This window comes from Pocillopora damicornis, chromosome 1 (assembly GCF_964200805.1).
Source record: "Pocillopora damicornis chromosome 1, jaPocDami1.2, whole genome shotgun sequence".
Classification (NCBI taxonomy): Eukaryota; Metazoa; Cnidaria; class Anthozoa; order Scleractinia; family Pocilloporidae; genus Pocillopora; species Pocillopora damicornis.
Genome location: NC_142670.1, coordinates 2,054,631 through 2,080,369, shown reverse-complemented (window position 1 = coordinate 2,080,369; position 25,739 = coordinate 2,054,631). Strand labels below are relative to the sequence as shown.

Sequence of the window (25,739 nt, the reverse complement as noted above, 5' to 3'; positions counted from 1 at the left end):
ACCTCTCAGGAAACTTTCATTTTATGATTGGTTAGTTTCCATCCTAAATTCTCTTCATGCTTCTGTATGTTTTGATCGCTTGGAGTTTTGTGTGAGATTTTAAGCGGATTAGATGAATGTCAACATTACAGATTACCTGGTAGTATATCAGGTTTTCTCTCTTTCATTTCTTGTGTTTTGTACAATTCTTTTTTTGACTTTTTTTCATTTCTCGTGTTCTCTGCCATTTTTTTTAACTAAAGCGAACTGGTTCAAGTAGTTTCACACTTTGGGCAAAATATTGAAAAAATGAGACCAAATTGTAAATAAAATCATCTTGCTTTCAGACAGAAGGCCTGTTACTTGTTCAATATAACAAATGTTGTAGAGTTTGCATTCAAAATCTGATGAAGCATCAGACTTACCCAGTTGAGATTTTAACTTGCCAGTTATTGTTAACCCTTTAACTCCCATGAGTGACCAAGACAGAATTTCTCCTTACAACATCAATACAATGTCCACTACATAAGTGATGAGAATAAAGAAAAATATCAATTTGGGGATAATAAGTTGATCCAATACTAATTTCTCTCAACTAACATTATGGGAATTGTATGGTTGACATTTAGGAGAATTACAAATTTGATCTGGGAGTTAGAGGGTTAACAAATGGAGCCAGACTTCCAAATTTGTCAAGACTGTACAATAAATTTTATAAACCGAATTCAACTTTGTGTTGAGATACATTTGGCCTCAACTGTTAGACACAACTTGAAAGCTATGGCGAAGGGGTGTGGCCTTTTCAATATCAGTCTGGATTTACCAATTTACCAAAGAGACTGCCTCAAGGTGAGGGTATGAGGCAACCCTTAAAAAAAAAACCCATACCTTATCTCAAATTGAATGATTTTCCCCTCCTTCTTTCAACCCATGCCTTGAAACAACAGTAAAATATCTAAGGAAGTGTAGTCACATGTAATCAATGTACCATATATCCTTGAGAAGGTTCCTGGCCAGTTTAAGGACACCTGTTAACCTTTTTTAAAGCAAGATTCATGAAATCAGTGGAACTCAGCACACACAAATAACAGAAAATAAATCAGAGATAAAAAATAAATCCCACAGGCAAAAAGACTGGGAAGAGGAGGCAAGGAAACCTCACAAAGATTTCCACTTGTTGCAGCTATGAAAAAACATGACAAATGAGACTTCCTCTGGTTTTTTTTTTTTTTCCAACACCTTTAAATTCCATGATTTTTGCAGGTCTTTAGAATTAAAATGTAACTTTCCACAGTTTTGAAAGAATGCTTTTGATCTGTACAAACTTTTTTGAAAAAGCAGGTGATCAGAATTTGTGTCCAAACACTTTTATTGAACAAATCTTTTAGTCTCTTTTAAAACCCTCTAACTCTCATAACTGACAAAGACAGAATTTCTCCTTACAATATCAATACAGTATCAAGCAGACAAGTGATGAGAATAAAAAAACATCCATTAGGGCAATATTAGTTGATCCAATACCAAATTCTTTCAGCTAACATCATAAAACTTGTATGGCAGACAGTAAGGAGAATTACTACTGAGATCTTGGGAGTGAAAATCTCATCCACAGAGACACCTATGCAGAGCAGGGCTACACCCAGTTTCCACTCAATTCCACAGAAAACCTAATTCAAACCTGCTTGAGAAATATCTCTATTTGTTTAGAAATTCCAGGTGATGCCAAAAATTATATTTGTAGTGGACAAATTTCCTGAGCCTTTACATACACACATTTTCTTCTAAGAATCAACAACCTAGCAATTTAATGTTCAGTAAAAGGAAAGAAAAATTAAGTGGATGTTTTGACAGAGGTTAATCAGAAATTGACAGTATTAGAAATTATAAGTTTAAAAAGAAGAAAAATAAACTTTGAGTCCATAAAGCTATATGTAATTAGCTCACAATATCAATACAGTGATAGATAATGATGGGAAATACTCCCTAAAATAACTTGTCTGAATGTTAAAAAATTATACCAAAGTACATTTACAACTGAAAAGTATACTTGTGCAACAAGATCACTACTTTCCAGAATTTCCTTTGGAACGATGACTGGAAGGTGCAGATTTTTTACTCCTTCATCATTCTCCAGACTAACATTGACCCATTTGTACTTGAATTTTGAAGAATCGTGTATTTCTTCCATTTTATAACTGATAGTGGCACTTGTCACAGCAGCCTTTTAGCAATAACATTAGCCACAATTGTGGCTAAATTTTCTGCTGATAAGTTTTCTGGTTATGAGTCAAACTCCAAAAACTGCTGCTCCAGTTGCTTGATTCCTCATCTTCACCCGAAGAGGCTGAATCCGCTTTTTCTTCTCTGGAACCCCTCATTTTATTGACTTGTCATCATTCGTTTTCGCGAGGAAAAATATGTTGCAGGAGGATCTCTACGCATTTGAAGAAAATTGGCTCGATGCAAGTGATGACACACCGCCATGTTTTCTCGAAGACTCAAAATGGAACAATCTGATTGGTTTACAGTTGCTCTAGAAACTTTCCCGTCCCAGGTTTAATTCCCGATTCCTGGGTTTGATCAGGAAGATGACACTCACGCGTCTTCTTCGACAGCGCGCACTTAAAATTCCTTCTCTGATAGCTGCAGCCAGAAGGTTTAACAGCAGTCTTGTCGAGACTGAACAAGATGGAGAGATCTCCCTTGTATCGATTGCACGACCCGAGAAGCGCAACGCGGTTGATGCAGAGACCGCGAAAGAGCTCGCAGACGCGTTTAGACATTTCGAGATCGACGATGAAAGTTCAGTGGCTGTGTTGTATGGGAGAGGAGATACGTTTTGTGCAGGGTATGATCTACAATATCTATCTACCAGGGGTCCTGATGAGTTCCTGAGATGGCTCACCCCCCCTGGAGAAGGAGACGGTCCCATGGTGCGTCACAACGTTTACGTTTATGACAGACACTGAAAATACGAAATACAAAAATTATTTGAAATTATGCAAAAAACTTGGCATCTTTTTTGCTATCTATAGAATTCTATTACACTCAATTTTTTTAAATGGGAGGCTTCTGTTTTGTTCTGTTTTTTTTTTTCTAGTTTGTTTTGTATTGCATTCATTGATCGTTTGTCCACTGGTGCAGTAGTAGGGGCTATGATGGAGCGCGGCGATGTGGAAGAAAAAGAACTCTTTCATATTGGAATATTTCGGATATTTTCCTGTTATCCTTTTTCATCCGGTGACTATTTCAAGAGAATAGCTTTGCTGAACAATTTAGCCATGAAATATTGCCGTTAAAAAACCCTTAAAACCATGTTATCCTGATTAACAATGCTAATTTGTGAGTAAAATTGGATGCCAATATAAACACAGTGAGAATTCCCAAAGAGACAGGAGTACGATATGGATAGTATTATCAGCTCTTTGAACAACTGGACTGTGGTATTTTATCACAGAAGGGTCATTCATTCTCCTTTTCCCATTCTCGATTTCCCATTCTCCAATTCGCATTCCTTGTTTTCCATTCTGCATCTCCTTTTCTCAACTCCCCATTCTTTGTTTTAACTCAGAGGTCCACCTTGAGAGCAAGCTCTGAAGAATTATTTAAAACACAATAGGAACTTTTTTGATTCCATTGAGTTGAAAATAATTGAAATCATACCACATAGTGTTGAGGTAAAAATCTGTGAAAACAGATCAAATAACTTGAAAAATGATTTTTTTTGCATGATTACTGATTGGTGAGATGCATGATCACCCAAGGTGACATGAGTAGCTTTTAATTAAAATCCCTGTCCTTTTTTGTCATGGCAAAGAAACAGGCCCTTAATATTGGGGATTTGGCACAAATATTTCTTCAAATACAAGAAAAGTGTGAGGTGTTGAACAATGCAAGCTGGTGAGAAGTCTACAAGGGATCTCGCACACTGATAATATATAGATGTTTTTACTCTCTGTCCAGGGCCCAACTCGATTGAAACTCGCTAAACCAGTGATTGGTGCCATTGAGGGACATGCAGTTGCAGGAGGAATGGAGTTGGCACTGATGTGCGATCTCAGAGTTGTTGCAGAAGATGCAGTCATGGGAATGTTCAACAGAAGATTTGGTAATAAAAAGCATTAACAGATAACTTTTGCAGCCCTTAGCATACTTTGCAAGAAAAAATCTTCTATAATTGTGGCAAAAGGGCTTAGTACAGTGGCAATGTGCGACTGTTTAAGGCAGTAGTGATATTGCCATCTAGGGGGAAGTGGTGATACTGTAGTTACTTCATGCAACCACGATAATTAGCTCTGGCTGGGTGGGTGAATAGGTTTGAGTACAGACCGTACCTTTTTGCTTTGACGAAACAGCATTATTAACATATGATATTATAATTGTACAAAGGTGTGCCTACAGTGGATGGAGGTACAGTGCGGTTACCATACATTGTTGGTCTTTCACACGCATTAGACCTGATCATGACAGGCCGTGCTGTACATGCAACAGAAGCTCTTAGCATTGGCCTTGCTAACAGAGTTGTTCCCAAAGGAAAAACAGTCGAAGAAGCTCTCAAACTTGCAAAAATGTTGGTTCGCTTTCCAAAAGAGGCACTGTGTGCAGACCGCAAATCTGTTTTCTATGCCACATTCAATGCAGATTCCTTTTACGATGCTCTGACATATGAATACTCCAAAGGAGTGAAACTGCAAATCATGAAGGATTCCATTGAGGGAGCAAAGCAGTTTTTACAGGGGAAAGGCCGTAAGGGTTCGTTTGATGACTACTTGGATTAAAATTGATTTTACACATTACTTTTACACATCAATTTATGAACAAATTGCTAAGTATTGAAAATGAATTAAAGCCAGCTAACTTCAAAACATCATCATATTTTACCCTTTAACTCCCAGAAGTAATTAACATAAAATTTCTCCCAACAATATCCATACATTATTCAGCAAACAGGTAATGAGAATATTCAAATTTGTCAGGTAGAGGCTGTTATCTTGATCCAGCACCAAGTTATCATAACTAATTCACAAGGAAATGTGTAGCAGCTAGAGGGGAGAATTAACAATCAGATCTTGGGAGTTAAAGGGTTAAATTAAATTTATTTTTATTGAGATGAAGACTTCTACATCAAAAGAGATGTTTTACGGGTAAAATTTAAAAGACTGAACTGTAAGCATTTCCTTTGTTTGTGTTGTATTTATTAGGTTTTACAGTATGTTTATTTGACCCTGTGACTCCCAGATCAAATTTGTAATTCTCCTTACTGTCAACCACAAAATTATTTTAATATTAGTTCAGAGAATTAAGAATTGGATCAACTAATTATCCCCAAATTCATATTTTTCTATATTCTCATCACTTATCTGGTTGATATTGTATTGATGTTGTAAGGAGAAATTCTGTCTTGGTCACTCATGGCAGTTAAAGTGTTAAAGTAGAAGCCTTTTGTTTAGTTTCTTGATTACTAATCTCATCCCATGATTCATTGCAAACTGGCTGTTGTGTGTGTTGATGCATTAACCCTTCACACACTAACATCAGTATACATATTCTCCATACTATTCTGATACATTTCCTAAGGTGCTGACTAGGAGAATTTGTTTAACAATCAAGAACTTGTTTGGATTGTGATCAGGGGTGATATTTTAAGGAGAAATTAGATGCCACTCACTGTTGGGGTCAGGATTAACTAAGGGAAAATGATTGCTTTCATTTGATGTGTTATTTTTAAAAGGCCATTTGCAACAGTACTCCAAAAAGTGCTTCTTTTATTGTTTGATTTTTGAAATTCTTGATTCAGTGTATACAGACCTCCTACATTGAGGGACGAAAAAAACCTACATCATTCTCTATTTATTTTACAGTTCTTAAAGTAGGTAGAGGTCATAAAATGATTAAAAGAACTCTTCGAATTACCAATTTCACCAGTACCCTCTGTGTCTGAAAAGACAACTCACCATAACAATACAATTTTTCATAACAACAAACTTGCCAACGTGTGAAAAATTCGTCAATATTTCCATTTTCTTTTATTTCTGGGGCGCGATTGAGAAGCTATTCTAAAACAGTAAAACAATAAAAACACTCAGCCTGCGGCCTCGTGCTTTCAACAGTGTTCTCGTGTTTGGAACCCTGATGAAAACCGATGCACGAGTTTTTGAAAAAGTAGGTCATCACACCAGGAGCTCCTGAACATACCCCAAAGGTGGTCTGCCCGTGTACCTGAAGGCCTATTTCCAACCTTGATGGAAAGCAGCCGTTTGTTTTTGTTTTGAATCACTTTTGTGGCCTTGTCCAACTTAAGTGGACATGTTCAATTTGTCATCTGACTTTCCTTTGGACCCACATGGAAGTTTTTGTTTTGGCTAACGCAGTCAGAGGTTAATTCAGTTGATCGGAAGCATTTTGATTAAGAGCTTTGTTGTTCATTCAGAAAGTCTAGTGAAATTGTTTGGTTTGGTTTTCTAACAACATTGTCTAGCCATCAAAACCGCAAAAGATTGAAGCGAACTGCCCTCCATCCGTTTACGTATTACTTGTCACACTCAGTAGGAATCGAACATTGTTTGTCTGAGTCACGAGGGAGAAACTAAAATTTCTTGATGTCATTAGCACTCTTCGCTATTGTCACGATATTTGTCTTAAAGCTCTTTAATCTTCCCGCCAAGCATCAATCTGGCGCCAAATTTATCAGTTAGTTATATTGCCCTCCTAACCCCTTGCACAACTGACCAAGTCCAGCCAAAGGGATTTGGCGCCGTGTGCTCTTCACATGCCACGGAATTTTTGGCAACGCGAAGTGAAGAGCTACAACGAAATAAAACGGCAAAAATAATTTTTTAATAGTTTAGGTTTCTGTTGTTACCAATCTAGGCAGGTGATATCCAGTATGGACTAGTTTTGCGGACTCGTTTTAAAGCGGAAATTTGACGATTTAAAGTTTAGCTTGAGGCGGAAATTCTTGCCTCATCATTACGTTATCTAATCTTAGAGAGTCAACAGACTAATTGTTTCTTTCATCACGTCTCCCACTGGCGTCTCTGACCTGCATCACATCCAGGTGTTTAAGCTTCAAAGTAAGAAATACAAATCTCTTTTGAAGTAAATACCACAAAAAAAAGATGGCGATACTTGGTAGCTTAGAATTTAGCAGTCTTTAAGCTGCAAAATAACCGCGCTGAAAATTAATTGAAGTCCACAGTGTAAGAGAGTGAAAATGAGCACATGGGGGCGAATGGATGAATGGAGGTCAAGCGCATCTTCTGAAATAACACATCTGTATCCGTCTTAATTTAGTGGTCTGATATCTGTTTCTTATGTAAACAAGTAAACCTTGCATAAGCCATCGCCCTTTTGACAATTGAAAGTATTCAAAGAGCCAATCAAACGAAAGTTCTGTATCTCATTAAATATAATATGATCAAAATAGCAATTCATTAATTCGGAGAAATCAGTCTTCAAACGAAAGTTACAGAAAAACTAAAAGTGTCCCTGGAAAAACTACTAGATTATTTGGAGCCGAAAACTTTCGGCAAAATTCACTATTTGGTAGTGGTTTTTTGGATCCTGATTGGTGTCATCCCCCTTGCTATATTCGCCGAAATGGAAAACAGCGAACCAAGGTTTGATTTCCGCTGTGGCGCAGCGAAAAGTCAAAACATCGACCTCGTCCGGGGAAAATGTTACGAGAAATACCAGGAGCAGTACAACAAATTCGCTTTGCCTGTGTACGGCTTCGTAATCATAAATTTCGTCCTTATTATATTTGTATGTGTTATCTACTCCCAAATTGTAAGACCTACAGTCAATCGACTGTCGCGAAGCATTCGTAATGGTGATCCAGAGAGACAGTCGCGCGATCAAGAGAACGCATTATCAACGGGATACAGGCTTTTTATCGCTTACTGCGGTCAACTATCCATAAAACTTGTTTTAGGAGTTGTTTTCATCATCCTACAAACTCAGTTGCTTTATCCTTCAAAGTTTTCCTCTAAGTTTCACTGTTACTTAACCGATGGAATCACTCAGCCAAGGAATTCATCTAACAACGCCCAACACTCTACTTTGCACGACTGTCACAATCAACGAGCGGCAAAGAAAACCTTCTGGATGGACTTTGTCCTTGTGTTAAATGGAATTTTCGTCGTTAGTATTCTGATTGAAATCGTCTACATTTTTTTTAAGGCATGCAAAGAAAGGGATTTCATGCAAAACTCAAAGTTTCAAGCATCTCATCTAAATCCTCCCGAAGAATCTCAGCAGCAAGAAGAAAGAACACAACTTGTAACGAACCACCCACATGAACCTCAGCGGCAAGAACGGACAGAAACAAACATCTCACAAGAAGACCATGATACGAACATCCCACATCTGCCAAGCGGGCCTGAACAACTCGTAAATTCACCGCTTCAGGAATTCATCCAGAATACAAAGAAAATGATTATGGACGACACTTATCAACCCCCACAACTCCAGTCGCTTTTTCCAAGTCCTCCTGGCAAAGGACACCCACCTAAACATTTGACTCTGGATCAGATTTACACTAACCTTGTTGTTGTACCTAACATGGCTGATTATGACTTTACTGAAGACAGACGGACAAATCTACGCCAGGTCGGGTGTTAAAAACGAAACACTGAGAGGGCCAGAGGACATTCTTAATCACAAAAACAAAAACATTTTGATCGTCGGTCGTCCCGGTATCGGAAAGACACTTTGTTGTACAAAAATTCTCAGAGACTGGGCATCTAACAAAGTATTCCATAAAACACGCGATGACAAAATCCACGTTGATGCTGCTTTCTTCGTCAAATTCAGATTATTCAACGCTGCAACCGACCTTAGCCTTCGAGAGCTACTGACCCGCTCCACATACTCACCCGAGCTGGATGAGAAAGTCTGGAATTACATCCTAAAAAACCCGCAGAAAGTTCTCCTTATTTTCGATGGAATTGATGAATTCAAAGATAACTCAAAGATCGGCACGGAAAATAAGAAACCTCAATTCAAAAACAGCGTAGACGAGAAGATGCCCCTCTCAGCGCTTTATGCCAAACTAACGACTGGAAAACTTCTCAAAGGGGCGGCAGTTTTAACTACAACAAGACCTACAGCTCTGTCATGCACCGAAAGTATTCGTTTTGACAAAATATTTGAGATCCTTGGCTTCTCATCCGAACAAGTCGAAGAATACGTAACCAAATTTGCTGAAGAAGACAAGGAAGCAGGCGACACAGTAAAGCGTCACAAGGCACCAGCAACATCAATATCTTATCTCTATGTTACATTCCTGCGAGCTGCTTCATCATTTGCTCAAGTCTCTTTAAAATGGTGAAGTTCTATACTCCTAGAGGTCTTAACCTACCAACAAGTTTAACAGGCATATACAAGAGAGCCGTGAAAATTTTCTACTTGAGACACAACGAAGAATTTCGCGATGAACCTTTCACTCGCAAAGACTTTGAATCAGATGAATTGCCCCGTGAAGAAGAAAAAAAATTGGAGAAACTAGAAAAATTGGCATTTGAAGGAATAAAAGAAGGAAAACTGATCTTTGGAGCAAACGAAGTACGCGGAATGGAGGACAGCGCTCTATTTCACCGCTTACCCGACCGTGAAGTTGACTGGCTTAAAAGCGAAGAACAGTTCTGTTTTATTCATCTAACAATGCAGGAGTTTTTCGCCGCAAAGTACCTTGTTAACAACATGAGTAAAAGAAAACTAAGGAACTTTGTTTCTAAGAACATTACGGAAGGCAAATGGCAGCTGGTTTTTCAGTTTGTAGCAGGATTAATGGAGAATAAAAAAACCCTACGAAGCGAAATTATCACAGACCTTCTTCCTGTGAAAACTGAAGAAGACCAATACTACAACGTACAGTGGACAGAGAATGAAGAGAAAACGAAAGTGACCTGCTGGCCGACTGCAGACGAACAATATTTAGCAGTGACATTAATGAAATGTTTAAACGAAAATAGTAGAATGAAGTCAGAAGCACAGAGAAAACTTCAACAAATTAACTTTAATTGTGTAAGTTTTATTGGTTGTCACCTCACAGCTGTTGATTGCTCTTCGTTAGTAATGTAATTAATGTTCAACAAATTTCACATTTAGATTTGAGGGACAATAACATTGGTCCATTCGGTTGTTTGGAGATTGGTAAATTGTTAAAATGTAGGGAATCTCAACTGAGCTGGTTACACCTCACAAGAAATCAATTGACAGATGAAGCAGCAAAGTATTTAGCTGAAGCCATCAACAACAACAACTGTCAGCTACACACGTTATTCCTCTCATTCAATAAAATCTCAGACATTGGAGCACAGCACTTGGCTGAAGCCATCAACAACAACAACTGTCAGCTACGCACGTTAATCCTCTCAGGAAATAAAATCTCAGACATTGGAGCACAGCACTTGGCTGAAGCCATCAACAACAACAACTGTCAGCTACGCACGTTAGACCTCTCACACAATAACATCTCAGACATTGGAGCACAGCACTTGGCTGAAGCCATCAACAACAACAACTGTCAGCTACGCATGTTAGACCTCTCAGGAAATAAAATCTCAGACATTGGAGCACAGCACTTGGCTGAAGCCATCAACAACAACAACTGTCAGCTACGCACGTTAAACCTCTCAGGAAATAAAATCTCAGACATTGGAGCACAGCACTTGGCTGAAGCCATCAACAACAACAACTGTCAGCTACGCATGTTAGCCCTCATAGGAAATAACATCACAGAAGCAGGTGAGCAAAAGGCATGTAATTTACTAAGCAATAGTCAGTCTAAGTGTGAGCTAATTCTTTAGGCCTCAGCAATTCCAATTAAAAACTAAAAAGAAATTATTAGAACCACTTACTATTCAAAATAACTGTGAGGTAACCAGCTCAGTGATAATTACAGCCCAACAACTCAAATCGTGAATGAAAGCAAACTTACTCTGTGAAGCGTCAGAGCAGCGAGATTATTTGAACCGGATCGAAATGAAGAAAAATGAACCAATGAACATGTTTATTGAGAACAAACGATGTCAATCTTTTTCTTTTTTTTTAAACAAACCAATAACATTGAAGTAAAAAACACAAAGCTTCCCGCAGAGAAAACCATCAAACCTCGGACCTCTCAGGAAACTTTTTCATTTCATGATTGGTTAGTTTCGATCCTAAATTCTCTTCATGCTTCTGTATGTTTTGATCGCTTGAGAGTTTTGTGTGAGATTTTAAGCGGATTAGATTAGTGAATACACCACAGTTTACCTGGTAGTATACCAGGTTTTCTTTTTTTCATTTCTCGTGTTTTCTATAATTTTTTTTTTATTAAAGTGAACCGGTTCAAGTAGTTTCGCTTTTCTGGCAAAATATCAAAAAAAGGTATGAAACCACATTATAAATCAAATCACATTGCTTTCAGACAGACCCTAAGCAAGGCCTTTTTGTAGGTTTTTGGTGTAAGATTTACATAACATTTAAACAATTTGACTCAGGGAGGTTTCTGCATTTGTTGTAAATATTAATGTAATTTATGTACATATTTATTTTTTTCATAATAAATTTTGTAAACCAAATTCAACTTTGTGTTGAGATACATTTGGCCTCAATTGTTAGACACATATCCTTGTAAAGAAGTTATGAGAATTTGGTGTTAGATCAAGATAACAAATTCTACCTGATAAGTTTGAGTATTCTCATTTCCTGTTTTCTGGATAATGCCTGGATGTCATAAGGAGAAGTTGTAGGGTTTAAAATTTCTGGAGGGAGGGGGGGGGGGAAGGGGTTGATTGGCTGGCCTTATGAAATTTAGTATTACCCATTGCCTTACCAACAAATGCACAATTGTTTGTATGATCATTGCTTCTTTAATTTTACATAAAAAACCAATAAAAACATTTCAGAGTAAAATGAAGTACAACAACTGTGAACATTAATCACGACACATATGGCAACTCCCTATAAAAGAGGCCCCACTATTGATTGAGAATTCTACACAGAGTTAAAAAGAGAAGTTTTAGTTGAGGAGTAAACACATAACTCCATAGACAGTTCTTTTATAGTACTTGGTAAGTTAAAAATTCTTCTATAATCTGAGGGGAACAAATTCTCCCAGTTTAAATTGGCACTCCCAGTGAGACAAGTCCCTACAACAGTTCCCGTTGATGCTTTAAAACCAGAAGAGTGACCAGCATCTAATTTCTCCTTAGAGTAATACTGGTGAATCATCCATCAAGATCATGAATTAAGAAAATGATTACCATCCAAAGAAGCTTCAATTGTTAAACAAATTCTCTATTGTAAGGAGAATTTCTGTCTTGGTCTTTAAAGTTTAAACTGTAAGAGTGACTAGCATCTAATTTCTCCTTGCAAAAATACTGCTCAATCATCTGTTAAGATGAAGAGAATAAAGAAAATGATCACCAACCAAAGAAGCTACGATTGTTAAACAAATTCTCCTTGTCAGCACCTTAGGAAATGTAGAGAGAACAGTATGAGCAGTAGAGTAACAGTAACAGTATGAACAGTAGAGCAATGTTCCTCCTATTGAACTTGGCGAGTGACTTGGACCTCCGACTTCTCACAAGGATCCAATTTGTTTGAAGACCCAGGAACCTTGTGTTTGTCCTATCATCCGATCAAATCAACTGTTCACCATATCTCTCTGAAGATCTCAAATATCAATTCTCCCTACTATCTGTCCTACATCTGAGCTGATTTTAGCTCTGAGAATTTGGTTTTAAATCAAGTAATACCCCAGAGTTGATATTTGTCTTTCTTCTAGTCCCCTTTCTGCTTAAAAATTGGTCACTTCTAGGGGTGAAAATGTAAACCCATTTACTCATGAGATCTAACAAGTCATTCTCCTCACTGTCTGTGGTAGAATTCTTATGATGTTAGTTCAGAGAATTTGGAATAGGATCACCTAATAATCCCCTAATTGATATTTTTCTTTATTCTCATCACAAGTCTGCTTGATATTCTATTGATATTGTTAGGAGAAATTCTGTCTTAGTCACTCATGGGAGTTAAGGGTTAAAAAGGAAATGCAACAGGGACTTCATTCTCAAATGTGCCACCATTACCACACAAACTCCTCTGACTATACAATAAAATTACTACTAGTAAATTGTTTTAGATGTCTGTGTTAGCATTTGTGACTCAAAGCTACTTTTTCATCCTGGACAGCAGCAAATCTTTTCAGACGCTTGCTAGACTTCTTGGTGCTCAATTTCATTCTTTTCCTTTGAGTAGTTGCAGCATCTAGGGCTACCTTGTGAAGAGAATCTTTCTTCACACACGGTTTGAAAGGCAAGGTATTGGTGCCGACAGAGATAAAACTAGCCTTGTCTTCCTCAACTGCCTCTGTGGTTGTTGTATCAAAGAGTTTGTTTTTATCTACAGGTTTGCCTTTGTTCCCTTTGACATGACTTGTACTACCACAAGTACTGGAACTATCAAATGTCTTACTTTGTAAGTCTTTGTGCACATATGAACCCATTGACACTGCTGATGGTGATGGAGACTGATAAATGTGGTGCACTACAGAATTACAGCAATCAAGGTCACATTTCAGCCCACATTTGTCATTTCCAAAAGGACACAACTTTCTCACTACTTTAGTGATGCAACAGGAATCCTCATCACTATCCTCCTTGTTCTCTGCAACTGAAAAATTCACAACTGATGTGGACTCTCTTCCTTCAGTCCTCACAGAAATGATGCAAGATTCTGCTTCCACAAAATCCATAACTGCTTTTGATGTTGTTGAGGACAAATCCTGTTTTACTTCTCGGAAATATGCTCTTCTCGGCACCTTACCACATTGTGCAGATCTTGTGTTAGGGAGAACTGGTGCTGATCTGTCGACATTAGCTTCACTGTCAAAATGTTCCTTATCTGTTTTCACTGCCTTAACAAACTCAACACTTGCATCTGATGAACAATCAGATTCTACAGATTCTTTACCAATTAGTTCAAATTCATTTTGAAGATTTTCCCTCGCTGACCCTGTGATAAGACCAGAGAGAGTAAGAAGAACACTAGATGTCATTGATGATGAACTGTCACCAAGGTGAAGGCCACTAAAGTCAGGAGTTTCTTGAAGTTCTATTGTACGTTCTCCTTTTTGTTCAATTGTTTCGTCTTCATCATCTGATCTTTGAAGGGAAATTCTGAGACGTTTCCTCATAGGAGATGATCCCATGTTAGGCTTCTTCACAACAGTATCTTCAGGTAAAGGTGTCTCTCTTCTGCAGTTTAACTCATTTCTGATCTCAGCAAGAGGAGGTTCATCATCTGACACTGAACACACATTGACTTCACAGTCTTCTGTTGGTGATTCCCATGCATCATCATCATCGTCATGGCTTAAATAGTTCATGGAATGATCCCCTATTTGTCTTTGCCGCGTACTCAATTGAGGCTCACTATGTCCACATACATGGCAATGCCTTTCTCCGGGGGATTTCTTCCAGCGTTGACACTTCAGATGGGTGCCAGTTTGGCCACAGGTGTCACACAAACGCAGGCGCCATTTTCTGAAATTAGAGCAGCAATACTGTAGATGTATTGAGCCCTCCAAACAAAAAACATTTCCATGGCAACCACAAGTTTAAAACAATTTTGGCAACTAAATTTACAGTGAAAGTTGCCCAATTGGTGACCTGTGTTTTGTGGAAAAGAAGCAGGCTCTAACATTGCATGTTACTGATCTTAAGTTGAAGTAAACTGATGAACCTTTAACATCAAACAACCACATTGCTTACTTCAAAGGTTTGTAGTGTGCTCAGCCATTTTTCAACCATACAATATTACACAAAGTGTTCCCATAGTTCCATCATTTTTTTTTTCCTCTGTTGACTAAATTTTATCTCTGAAGGTTGTTTTCTGTTTTTTTTAAGGTGCCAAATGGTATGTTTGAAATACCTTGAGCTTGGAATACTGATATAATGTAAAATACAAAAGGTTCCCCAAAAATCCACTGCTTTAGCTTTACATGGATCAATGTTGGTATCTGAGCAACTGGCCACCTACCCCTCCCCCACCCCAATAACAGTCAACTGATAACTATTTAGGGTTATAGATAGGTTATGGGAGGTAGGTGTCCAGTTGCTTAGGTACTGTCATTGATTGCTAATAGACTAATCCAATGGCTCTTGACTGCACTATTTTCAATGAAAGTTTTAAATCAAAGTAGAATTTTCAATGTACAATACACCAATAAAAACAAGAGAATTTTAGTGTTTTATACCCAGATGTTTCCTTATACTCTCTGCCATTGGGACAGACACAGTTCTTTGCATCACAGCGACTGTACTGAAAAAGAAGGTCAACAAAGGCATCTTCTGTTTCCCAACTAGCATTCCTGTAAAGAATTTTACAAAAATATCCTTTGTCAGTTTTCTAACACTAATAGGAGATTTTCAGGGACTAATACCCACGATCTATGAATTTGGTAGACTATAACCAAAGATTCCTGTAGCACACAATCACCATTTTTTCTCCAACATCATCAAAAAGGAGGACTTACTCATTCTTTCTTTGTGTCTTTGTGTCTTTATTGTTCAAAAGATAAAATTACATATCTTATGTTACATTAAAAAGAAAAAGGATGTAAATAAGCTTAGGTGTATCTAAATAAGATAAGTATATACGTGGAAACAAATACAAAAGTCTAATACAGGAAGTACACTTTTACAAAGCTACATTGTACTTAAAAACAATTCTATTTAAAAATGTATTCTTAAAACGGTTTGTGCGAATGGCGGGCATGACAGGGGATTTATTTCTCAAATTATACCTCGTGATCTTGGTCTCAGGGAAGTAGGCTCTAAGAGGATGGCTCAGGATAGTTGAAACCTTGTGACAAATTTTGTGATCTTGCGTTTTAAGTAAGTCACCTATCACTAATTTCTTAGATATGTAACTACGTTTAAAACAACGATCTAAAAACTGCTGGGCTATAGTTAGCTCTGACTCAGAGGCCCCATACACAGATAGAGCATAAGTAATATTAGGTAGGACAATGGAATTAAATAAAACATCTACTTCTGCTTGGCTACATCCTTCTTTGCGGAGGCATCTGATAACGTATAAACATTTATTAGCTTTACCTAACTTTTCTTTTAGGTGAGTACTGAATTTGCAGTTCGGCTGAAACGTGAGACCAAGAATGGTTATTGTACTAGTCTGAGGTATGCCAAAAATACTTTTGTAGGCCTCAGCAGTGTGACCTTTTTTATACATAACAAGCTCTTTACATTTAGTAGAATTTGAATTCATTCTATTTTGGCTTGCCCACTGTAAAAACTGATTTATTAAGTCTACAGAGTGATCTTTATAATAATATACCGGAGCAATAATCGTACAGTCATCAGCGTATTTGAAACCAAGTGTCTCGTTTCCTAATTTAATTTCCAGATCGTTAAGAAATATATTGAACAAATAAGGTCCTGAAACACTACCCTGGGTTGTGCCCTTGTTAACTGTTTTCCAATTACAGACATGATTCCCGAAAATAACTCTTTGTTTTCTATCTCGCAAAAAACCTAACCACCAGTTTATGATATACGGGTTAAGTGGTAGACTCTTAAGTTTCTCAGCAAGGAGTTGATGGCTCACAGAGTCAAAGGCCTTACTGAAATCCATCGCGAACATCCGCACTGCCTTGCACTTGGGATCATCAAGAAACTTGCAGATCTTATTCTGTATAAGTAGCAAAGCATCTGTGCAGCTCCCTCCTTCTCTATACGCGAATTGACTATTCAACAGCTGTTCTTCTACCGGCCTTTGGGCGTGAATCTTATAGACTGCCTTTTCCAGGGCTCTTGTTATTACAGGGGTTACGTTGATCCCCCGGAAGTCCCCTCTTGCCACTGGAACATCAACTTTTGGCAGTGGGTTTATACTTGCCCTTTTCCACGATCTAGGCCATTGGTGCGTAGCGAGAGACAAATTCCATAGCTTAGTAATGATTGGAGTGAAGATCTCCGCATGGTCTTTCCACACCCAATACGGAATTTGGTCAGGACCAGTTGCAGTCTTCTTTAGAGTACTCAGTGAGTTCCATACATATCGTTCACTAATTTCCGGGACTTTCACCTCAGGACCAATTTCAAGTAACGCGGGCTCCACGTAATCGCCATCCGTACACAGGTCACCGAAATACTCGTTCAAATCTTGAGCGGACTCTCTATCCAGCGAAACGTTTGTGGACCGCCGGCGTTGAGATATCAAGTCTACGTTTTTCCACCATTCTCTGCTCCCCATTATGCCCTCCAGAAGCATCCTTCTGTTTTCGCCAATAACCTTCAACACATTTCTATTAAGCTCTCTATGCTTATTGGTGCGCAAAACAGAGATGCGAGACTTGCTACGTAGCATGTATTTAACTAGCGGTGTCATCCAACTTGGATCACGGGACGAAAGGGAAACCGTTCGTAAAGGCATGCACCAGTTAATATTTGACAGGATCTTCAATTCTAAGATGTTCACAGCTGTTTCGATACTATCCGCCTCCAAAACATCATCCCAGCATTCTGATGCGAGGGCAAGGTAAAAAGCTTGCTTCCTATGCTCACGACAATCCCTAAATTGCACTTTCTTACGAATAGGCTTGAGTTTCTTGCCCGCTGGAACTATAAATCCAATGTGATCCGTCTTAATCAGCATCTTTATAGATAAAGCTTTTCCGAAGAGCTCTGGCCTATTTGTAAGACAATTATCCAAAAATGAATCCCCTCGTGTTGGAAAATCCACTAAAGCGGTCCAACCATTTTCTATGCATTTGGAATCTTTTACATAAAATAATCCATTCCGTTCTTAATATATTACGTGAACATTCACTTCTCTGACATGAAATTAATCTGAGATCATTTCAACCCTTCCACTACCAAGATCTCAGTAGTAATTCTTTTTAGTGTATGTCATACAATTCTGTTGATGTTGTCTTGAAGAATTTGGTATTAGATCAACTAATGATCCTTAAATTAATATTTTTCTTTATTCTCATCTCTTGTCTGCTTGATATTGTATTGATGTTATAAATCAACATTCTGTCTCAGTCACCCATGAGAGATAACCCTTTAACTCCCATGAGTGACCAGGACAGAATTTCTCCTCACACCATCCATACAATATCAAGCAAACAAGTGATGAGAATAAAGAGAAATGTCAATTAGTAGATTATTAGTTGATCCAATCACAAATTCTCAGCACTAAAATCATAGGAATTGTATGGCAGTCTTTTAGGAGAATTACTAATGAGATCTTGGGAGTGAAAGGGTTGATAAACAGGTTAACCAAAACTTACTGATCAGGTATGAAAATTCCCATTCGCTTCATTTCTTCTTGAAATTCTTCCAAATTATTGCAAACTGGGCAACGGAAGTAATACAACCCACTTGACTTTGCATGTTTCTACAGGAAAAATATTGAAAAGCTATAAGTATGATCATAAATTGAACAAAACGTTTCCCAGAAAAGGCGTCTTAGCATATTATTACTCCATTTGAATTTAAAGGTTTTAAGTTGTAGATGTATCCCAGGGTGGTAAAATGGTTAAATACTCATATAATTGTGTTTTTTCCTTGGTGACAATCTGAACGTCCATCGCATCCAGCTTGTGTAACAAGCTTCAGTTATTTGTATACAGATAGATTTTTTACTAATGAGTAATTCTGCCAGGATCATTTGAAAATCAGAGTTATTGTTTGGTGGCCTTGTCAATCAATGATATGCAAAAAAAAAAACAACAACAAATTGACAAAAATGTGGAGTTTGGCAATAAGTTGTGAAAATTATAAATTGGAAAAAAAATTGGAAAAAAAGGATTTTTCTGTACCTGAAGACATTTGTTGTGAAACCATGTCCTTCTACAGCAAGGTGTGACGAGGGGAATATCATAAACAGGTGACTTATTCTTCTGTTCTATTTCACACAAACAGATTGGACAGGTTTGGTTTCTTTTTAATGCCACATCCTGGGTTGGGCGATGATGCCGACAAAAAGAACTGTGGTGTAACACAAAGGGAAAAAATATGGTAAATATTATTATTGATGCTACATTTAGTAATCAACATTCACAACAATCATCACAATTATCTTTTTGGTATCTCATGGTAGTAAGGGCCAGTCACACTTGTTTTATTTGTTATTTACAGAATGGAACAAGACCATTAATAATCAGGACCAGTGAAACTATTTGCCATTTCAAAAATGCTATCTTAAGAATTTAGTGTAATTTAAGTCAGAAAACTGAGACTTTGCAGTTTTTTGGTAGCTCTGTTTTATTAACCTTTTAACTCCCAGAAGTGATCAACATGAAACTTCTCCCAATAATATCCTTACATTATCCAGCAAACAGGTAATGAGAATATTCACACTTATCAGTTAGAAGTTGTTATCTTGATTGACCAAAGAAAAAAAAAAAGTTTGGGATACAGGTGAACAAGAATTTCGAAAGTATTCACAAATTCTATCGCTCTGACGAACGGCTAACACTCGAAACGTCAGCTTTTTCACTCTTTACGGTGGCTAATTTACGTTTTCAACCCAGTTGTTAACACTAAATTACCTGCTTCACAAATTACAGGTTGTAAAATGAAATCGCTTGACTCTTAGTTGGGTTTTTTTTTTTATCAGGAACAGATCTTTGGATAACGCTTGTTATCGGGAATACACAGACGCCGTGGAGATGCTAAGGCGAATGTGACAAAAAAGTCGCCTTTGTTTGGGCCTCTTGTTATGCAAAATGGTTTTAAAGTGTGATCTACTAACGAGCTTCACTAAACGCGTTTGCGTTTGCGTGGACAAGCAAACGCTAACGCGTTAAGTTCAAAACACCAACGCATTGGCTCTGCGTGGGGAACACGTTGAGCGGTTCGCTTATCTTCAAGCGGTACTGTAACACCATGTTCTCATTACTAATTTACAAGGAAATGTGTAGCAGCTTGAGAGGAGAATTAATCATTTGATCTTGGGAGTTAAAAGGGTTAACCTTGGTGTAGTTATTCTTAAAAGTCTTAAGTTGTTTTTCACTTTTTTTTTTTCAAGTCCTAGATTTTTCAGACAGGACTAGCCTCAAAATCTCCTATGGATGGGGCAACCTTTAAAGACAGTCATTATTAATATCATTAACTTATCCATTAAATGCCACTGACAGTGTTCATCAAATTTTGGCCTTTCTGATGCAGAGTTTCTTTCAAAAAGTTAAGCTATTTTACTGAAATCACAAGCAACAATTACATGTTTAACCCTTCAATTCCCAAGATCTGATTGTTAATTCTCTCTGCTCTCCTCTATTTCCTTGTGAATAAGTTACAAGAATTTGGTGTTAGATCAAGAGAACAACTTCAACCTGATACATTTGAGTATTCTCATTACCTGTTGGTGGATAGTAAAAGGATATTGTAGAGAGAAGTTATTTGTTAATCACTTCTAGGGGTTTAAGGGTTAAAAACAACTTACTAACCCAATTAAAATTCTGTATTGTAAGTCATGGAATGGGTATTTTCTGCTTGGATTTATGGCCAAAGTGCAAAGCAAGAGAACGTTATTACAACTGAAAACAAACTCACTTGAAGGTATCAAAAAACTGAAACAGAGCTCCGTTCTCTTTTCCACATTTATAGTGGAAAGTTTCACGGCATCCTCCCTCACAACAGCCAATAGAGGCACCCAGCTTCCTGCAGAAACTGCATCTCTGCAAAGAAATGAGCCAAACTAAACAATACCATACAGACAATTAATATAGTTATTGGAAAACATAAGATAATTCATCACAAGCAGCTCAGCAGGCTCTTCTGGTCAGTGGTCAATCTCACAGGTACAGGCTCAAATCAAATACTTCAGCTGCACCAGTGACAGATGGAAATAAGTTCAGTGAGCAGCTAAAAAACATTGCACACCCCTTTCACTTAAACATTCAAAAATTCATAAATTCACTCCTTACAATTGTTATCATTTGAGTTTGAAAAAATTGGTTTTGAATCAACCAATAATCCCCTAATTGATGTTTTCTTTATTCTCATTACTTCTCTTCTTGATATTTTATTGATATTGTAAGGAGAAGTTCTATCTTGATCACTTTACGAAGTTAAAGGGTCAAACAACTGCATTATGAGAGAAACTACAAAAAATTAATCATTAGATGCGTGTTATTCTGTATCTTCTATTGAACATCAAGGCTATTGACAAGAAAGTTTAGTGGCCTAAGATGGAGACTTGAGTGTCTGTATCTGACAAATAAGTGACCAGGACTGTTTTTAGCATTTTGGATTTCTAAAGGCTGGTTTTTGCAGGCGACAGAATTGGAATCGGCGTCATAGTTTGAACTGTAAGAGGGTTTTCACTGAATCGTAAGCATCAGAGTCTCAACCCTTTCACTTCCACAAGTGACCAAGACAGAATTTCTCCTTACAATATCAATACAATATCAAGCAGGCAGGTGATGAGAATAGAGAAGAATATCAATCATGGGATTATTAGTTGATCCAATACCAAATTCTCTGAACTAACATCATAAGAATTGTATGGCAGATAGTAAGGAGAATTACTAATTAGATCTTGGGAGTGAAAGGGTTAAGACAAATCAGAAGAAAATTAAACTGCCCTACCTCTTCTGATTTTAATTCTGTTCAGTTTATAACTCCACTTACTATAAAATTATTGTGATTTAATTTCAATTTTTACTACATCATGTCATTTTCTTCCAATTTCACTTGTCTCTGACTCCTATGATTCAGGGAAAACTACATCATGGGAGTTACAAGCGGGAGCAAAACAGACATTCAATCAAAATTCCAGTTTTCCATCCTGCCGAAGACAGTCTTCTACTCACCACTCCAACAATCCAGTTTTCACTACATTTTAGGCAACAAAGTTGTACCGTAAGCAACATCTATATTTTTTTTCCAATTCCATTGTTTTGATTTTCTCTAGATTGTATGCTTGTGTGGTTCTATGATAACCAATCCAACCCCAACTCTGTCATAAGTGAGATCCAGGCTTAAAGGCATGTTTAAAATTTGATCTAAGTCACTAACCAGTCTCTTTGCCCTTGATATTTCCTTCTTTATGTCCTTGATTAAAAATCCATCAAATTCTTCATCATCTTTTCCTCTCTGAGCCAGTCCTGAGGAAAGAAACTGCACAGGAAACAATTCATTATGCAATAGACAGGGCTTTCTATCAGTTTACCAGCGTGATAACACATGCCTAGAAAAGTTTGTTCATTACTGGCTGGAGGTGAGTGATTTACAAACTATTCCCATGTTCCCAACATTGTAAGTGTTATACTGAGGCACAACTGCCTTTTAAACCATTACACACTGACATTAATCAGTATGCATATTCTCCAAACTGTTCTCTATACATTTCCTTAGGTGCTGACAAGGAGAATTTGTTTAACAATCAAGAGCTTCTTTAGTTGGTGATCATTTCTTTTATTCTCATGACCTTGATGAGTGATTCAGGGATGATAATGTAAGGAGAACTTAGATTCTAGTCACTCTTAGAGGTTAAGGAGATTAAAAGGGACAGAGGGCTGAACTACATGCAAAAAAATTTTAAATTTGTAAAGGAATCATTCCTTACCATACAATACTGGTGAAATGAAAAACCAGTATTTATATCCTTTATGAATTTTCCAAAAATTTCTTCATCAGGTCCTTGGAAACACAGCCTACACATGTCACTGTTGACTGGTAATAATAAATAACGTTTAAAAAATGATAAGAATAAAGAAAACCAACTTTCCCTTACCAAGTTAACAATTGAATTTATCATTAGGCCGTAGATGAAGGAAACCCTGCAATTATCAAAAATTATTGCTCAGAAATACTTTAGATGCTCTTGCTCTAAGAAAATCATAGCATCTCAACTGTTGACCACAAAGAGAGATTGTTCACCCTTCACACCATTACATCAGTAAGTATATTCTCCATACAGTTCTCTATACATTTCCTAAGGTGTTGACAAGGAGAATTTGTTTAACAATCAAAGCTTCTTAGTTTGGTGATCATTTCCTTTATTCTCATGATCTTTATGATTGATTCAACAGTATTACTGTAAGGAGAAATTAGATGCTGGTCACTCTTAGGATTTAACCTTTGAAGACCAAGACAGAATTTCTCCTTACAATATCAATACAATATAAAACAGACAAGTGATGAGAATAAAGAAAAATATAAATTTGCAAATTAGTAGTTGATCCAAAACCAAATTCTCCAAACTCACATCATAAGAATTGTACTGCAGACAGAAAGGAGAATTATTAATGAGATCTTGAGAGTGAAAAGTTCAAAGTGTTAAAACATTTTTCCTCATGACTTTATAACAATATCAAATGATCAAGTAATGATAACTGATGACAACAGAAAGATTTCTGTATAGTCCCCTTAACCCTTCAATCAAATTTTGATTGACTTGTGTAATGTTTGTGCATGATATTTGTCCCAACAGAATTAGATAATTTGCAATATGTTGAGCATCTTTGAACTCAAAGCACTATTCCTAGTTTTATTTGAGAGGTTCTGCTTAAGTGATTGTTCAACACATGCAAGTAGAAAACAATAAAAACAGGAAGCTGGGACTCAATCAAGGATGACCATGACCACTTAATAGAAATGAAAATTACAGTAATAAAGGAGAGAAAAACTGAGAAGTGACAGCTTTATTACAGGGTAACTGTTTAATATGGTGCAGCTTAATACAGGTTCAACTGTATAATTCATGATGAAATAGATGTGCCTAACCATGTTTTCTTTTGCAGCACTGATTGCTCCAATAAAGAGGAACATTTTAGAAAACATTAGAGGAAAATGCATCTTCTTAAATAGCCAGTACTTCTGGATGGCTTTAAAGACTTGAGATTGTTTTTGCAGGAGTAATGGGCAATTCTGTTGAGCTGCTTTTTAAAACAGTGTTATAGCCTCCTCAAAGGGTTTGCCTTATCAAAAAAAAAATAGCTATTGGTGAAGTTTACACCAAAGGCAGTGGAGACAGCATTGATTACAGTATTACAATTGTCTCTTTGTTTTTAAACCCCTTGAAAATACAGTTCATCTATTTTAATTGTATTAAATTCCACTTTTTTATTTTACTTTTTTGCTTGACACTTGGTTGGTGAACATTATTCTAAAGATAGAACAGACACATTCAAGTTTGGAAATTTTTTTCTTTTTGGAATATTGAAATGTTATTTTATTCTTCCTGCCCCCATCCTGTCATTTCCTTTTACAATGAACCTCCCAACCCACTAAAAATTTACAGTACCATCAATAAATAAATTTATTAAGGGAAGAAGTCCTTGTAAATTACTGGGTAAATAAAGGAAACAACAGCAAAAATTGCTATAGTATGCAAAATGTGTTGAGTTGATTTAAAGCTCTCAAGTCTCAAGCATTGAGCGTGAAACTTGCACAAACAAATTCAATCTTACACTCTCATGCTAAAGCCAGTATGTCTCACCCCTTTAAGGTTTTGTATTTATTTGGTTGAGTTTGCGAGAGCAAACTGCTGTTTTCATTACGTACCAACAAAATTAATTATCCTTCTAAATATAATTTACTCCTTCAGTTGTTTCTTATGCACTCATGTCACACACTTTTCCATTGGGTTAGTAGGAGGGGATAGACCTGAGAGCATAGCTAAAAGAACACCAAAGATTAAAGATGACCAAACCAAAAAAGCCAGTTTTGGGGTGATTTACGTACCTGTATGATCCTGCCAATGCAATCGATCCAAAAGGAACTGAGAGTTCTTAAAAAAGGCAGGATCCCGATTTAAACAATACGAATGCAAATTGCAAGAATTGTGGTAGACAACTATGCGGGCACCTGTCAAAAAAAAAAAAGCAGAAAAATTGTAATGAACCTACTTTTATTATGACTCGTTTAATATAAAATCACTTTGAGAGAGGAAATCAAGAGAAGAAAAATTCCCAAAAAGCCAGGCCCTGGTTGTTCAATGGGTGGATAACACTATCCACAGAATGAATCTCTATTCACCTATAAGTGTTTTGATAACATACAACGCTATCCACTGGATGGTGATTTTTCAAGTGGAAGGCGTTATTCATCCTTTAAACTGGGCCCAGGTAATAAAAAGATATTTTTTTCATGCACAACAGCATCCAATCAAAGGCCACAACATACACACACACATTAAATTGAGCCTACCTTGTGAGAAATGCATTCGAAACACTGTAAATGGGATGTTAGGAGATTCGTTGCAAAGCAATACATTAAATCCATAAGCTATACCTAAAATGGAAATCAAAAGAGAGGATTTAAAACCGTTTTATTCATAATTACGACAACACTGCGTACATTCAGTGCCTGAAAGCATGCTGTGGAAGAACATGTAATGAAGGCTGAAGAGAGGGTGTACCTCTCCAGGTGTAAAGAGGTCATTACTGTGTCTGTAATGTAGCCTTGCTGAAATCACAGCCTACTTGATCCACCATCTGCCTGACATGTTTTTCAGCATGGTGAACCCTGTCACGATGCCAAGTGATGTCATAAAATATTCAATAATTAGCCTAAATGCAGATCTCTTCAAATAAGGTAAATAAAAACATGTGATATTTAGACACATTAAAAGTCTATCCCAGTGGAATGAAGGAGGAACTGGAGCTGGTCTTAGTCTGGTCTCAACCCCTCAACTGATCCAGAAAAAGAAGACCTCGTTCCAAGGTCTTTGCAGGGTCAATGAGACACACAAGCTTCACCACCGCGACAAGGTGCCAGCCCGAGGTGAAGGATTAA

General features: G+C 37.2%; 2 protein-coding genes and 2 pseudogenes across 7 annotated transcripts in view; 3 read left to right on the top strand and 1 right to left on the bottom strand.

Moving 5' to 3' along the window:
- The window catches only part of LOC149051260 (uncharacterized), an 81,299-nt pseudogene that overhangs the window by 25,899 nt on the left and 29,661 nt on the right, over positions 1-25,739 (top strand). The gene's annotated exons all lie outside the window — the stretch shown is intronic.
- LOC149051264 (uncharacterized) overlaps positions 1-25,739 on the bottom strand; it is a 25,821-nt gene extending 82 nt beyond the window's left edge. The window contains exons 1-9 of one of the 4 annotated variants that reach the window (XR_016184450.1): positions 25,152-25,698; positions 24,687-24,809; positions 22,567-22,673; positions 22,017-22,118; positions 20,550-20,674; positions 18,815-18,983; positions 18,284-18,390; positions 15,224-15,337; positions 11,095-14,510 (exon numbers count right to left, since the gene is read on the bottom strand). Coding sequence is in view for 3 of the 4 variants with exons in the window: in XM_089198439.1 (XP_089054565.1) it covers positions 15,667-17,677; positions 18,284-18,390; positions 18,815-18,983; positions 20,550-20,674; positions 22,017-22,118; positions 22,567-22,673; positions 24,687-24,809; positions 25,152-25,167 (2,760 nt within the window). In the remaining variant the exon portion in view is untranslated. The other 3 variants (XM_089198443.1, XM_089198439.1, XM_089198451.1) reach the window with 3 other exon arrangements.
- Positions 2-5,892, top strand: LOC149051265 (uncharacterized). Its single transcript, XM_089198707.1, has 3 exons — positions 2-2,912; positions 3,943-4,087; positions 4,369-5,892. The coding sequence occupies exons 1-3, from the start codon at positions 2,568-2,570 to the stop codon at positions 4,755-4,757; spliced, it is 879 nt and encodes a 292-aa protein (XP_089054833.1). The 5' UTR covers positions 2-2,567; the 3' UTR covers positions 4,758-5,892.
- On the top strand, positions 7,579-11,551 carry LOC113675228 (nucleotide-binding oligomerization domain-containing protein 1-like; annotated as a pseudogene). Its single transcript, XR_016184389.1, has one exon. The product of XR_016184389.1 is annotated as a nucleotide-binding oligomerization domain-containing protein 1-like (transcript).

Coding starts and splice junctions, on each gene's coding strand:
- LOC149051265 (XM_089198707.1), top strand. CDS start 2,568: ATGACACTCACGCGTCTTCTTCGACAGCGCGCACTTAAAATTCCTTCT. Junction 2,913..3,942: donor GAGAAGGAGACGGTCCCATG/GTGCGTCACAAC, acceptor CTCTCTGTCCAG/GGCCCAACTCGATTGAAACT. Junction 4,088..4,368: donor AATGTTCAACAGAAGATTTG/GTAATAAAAAGC, acceptor AATTGTACAAAG/GTGTGCCTACAGTGGATGGA.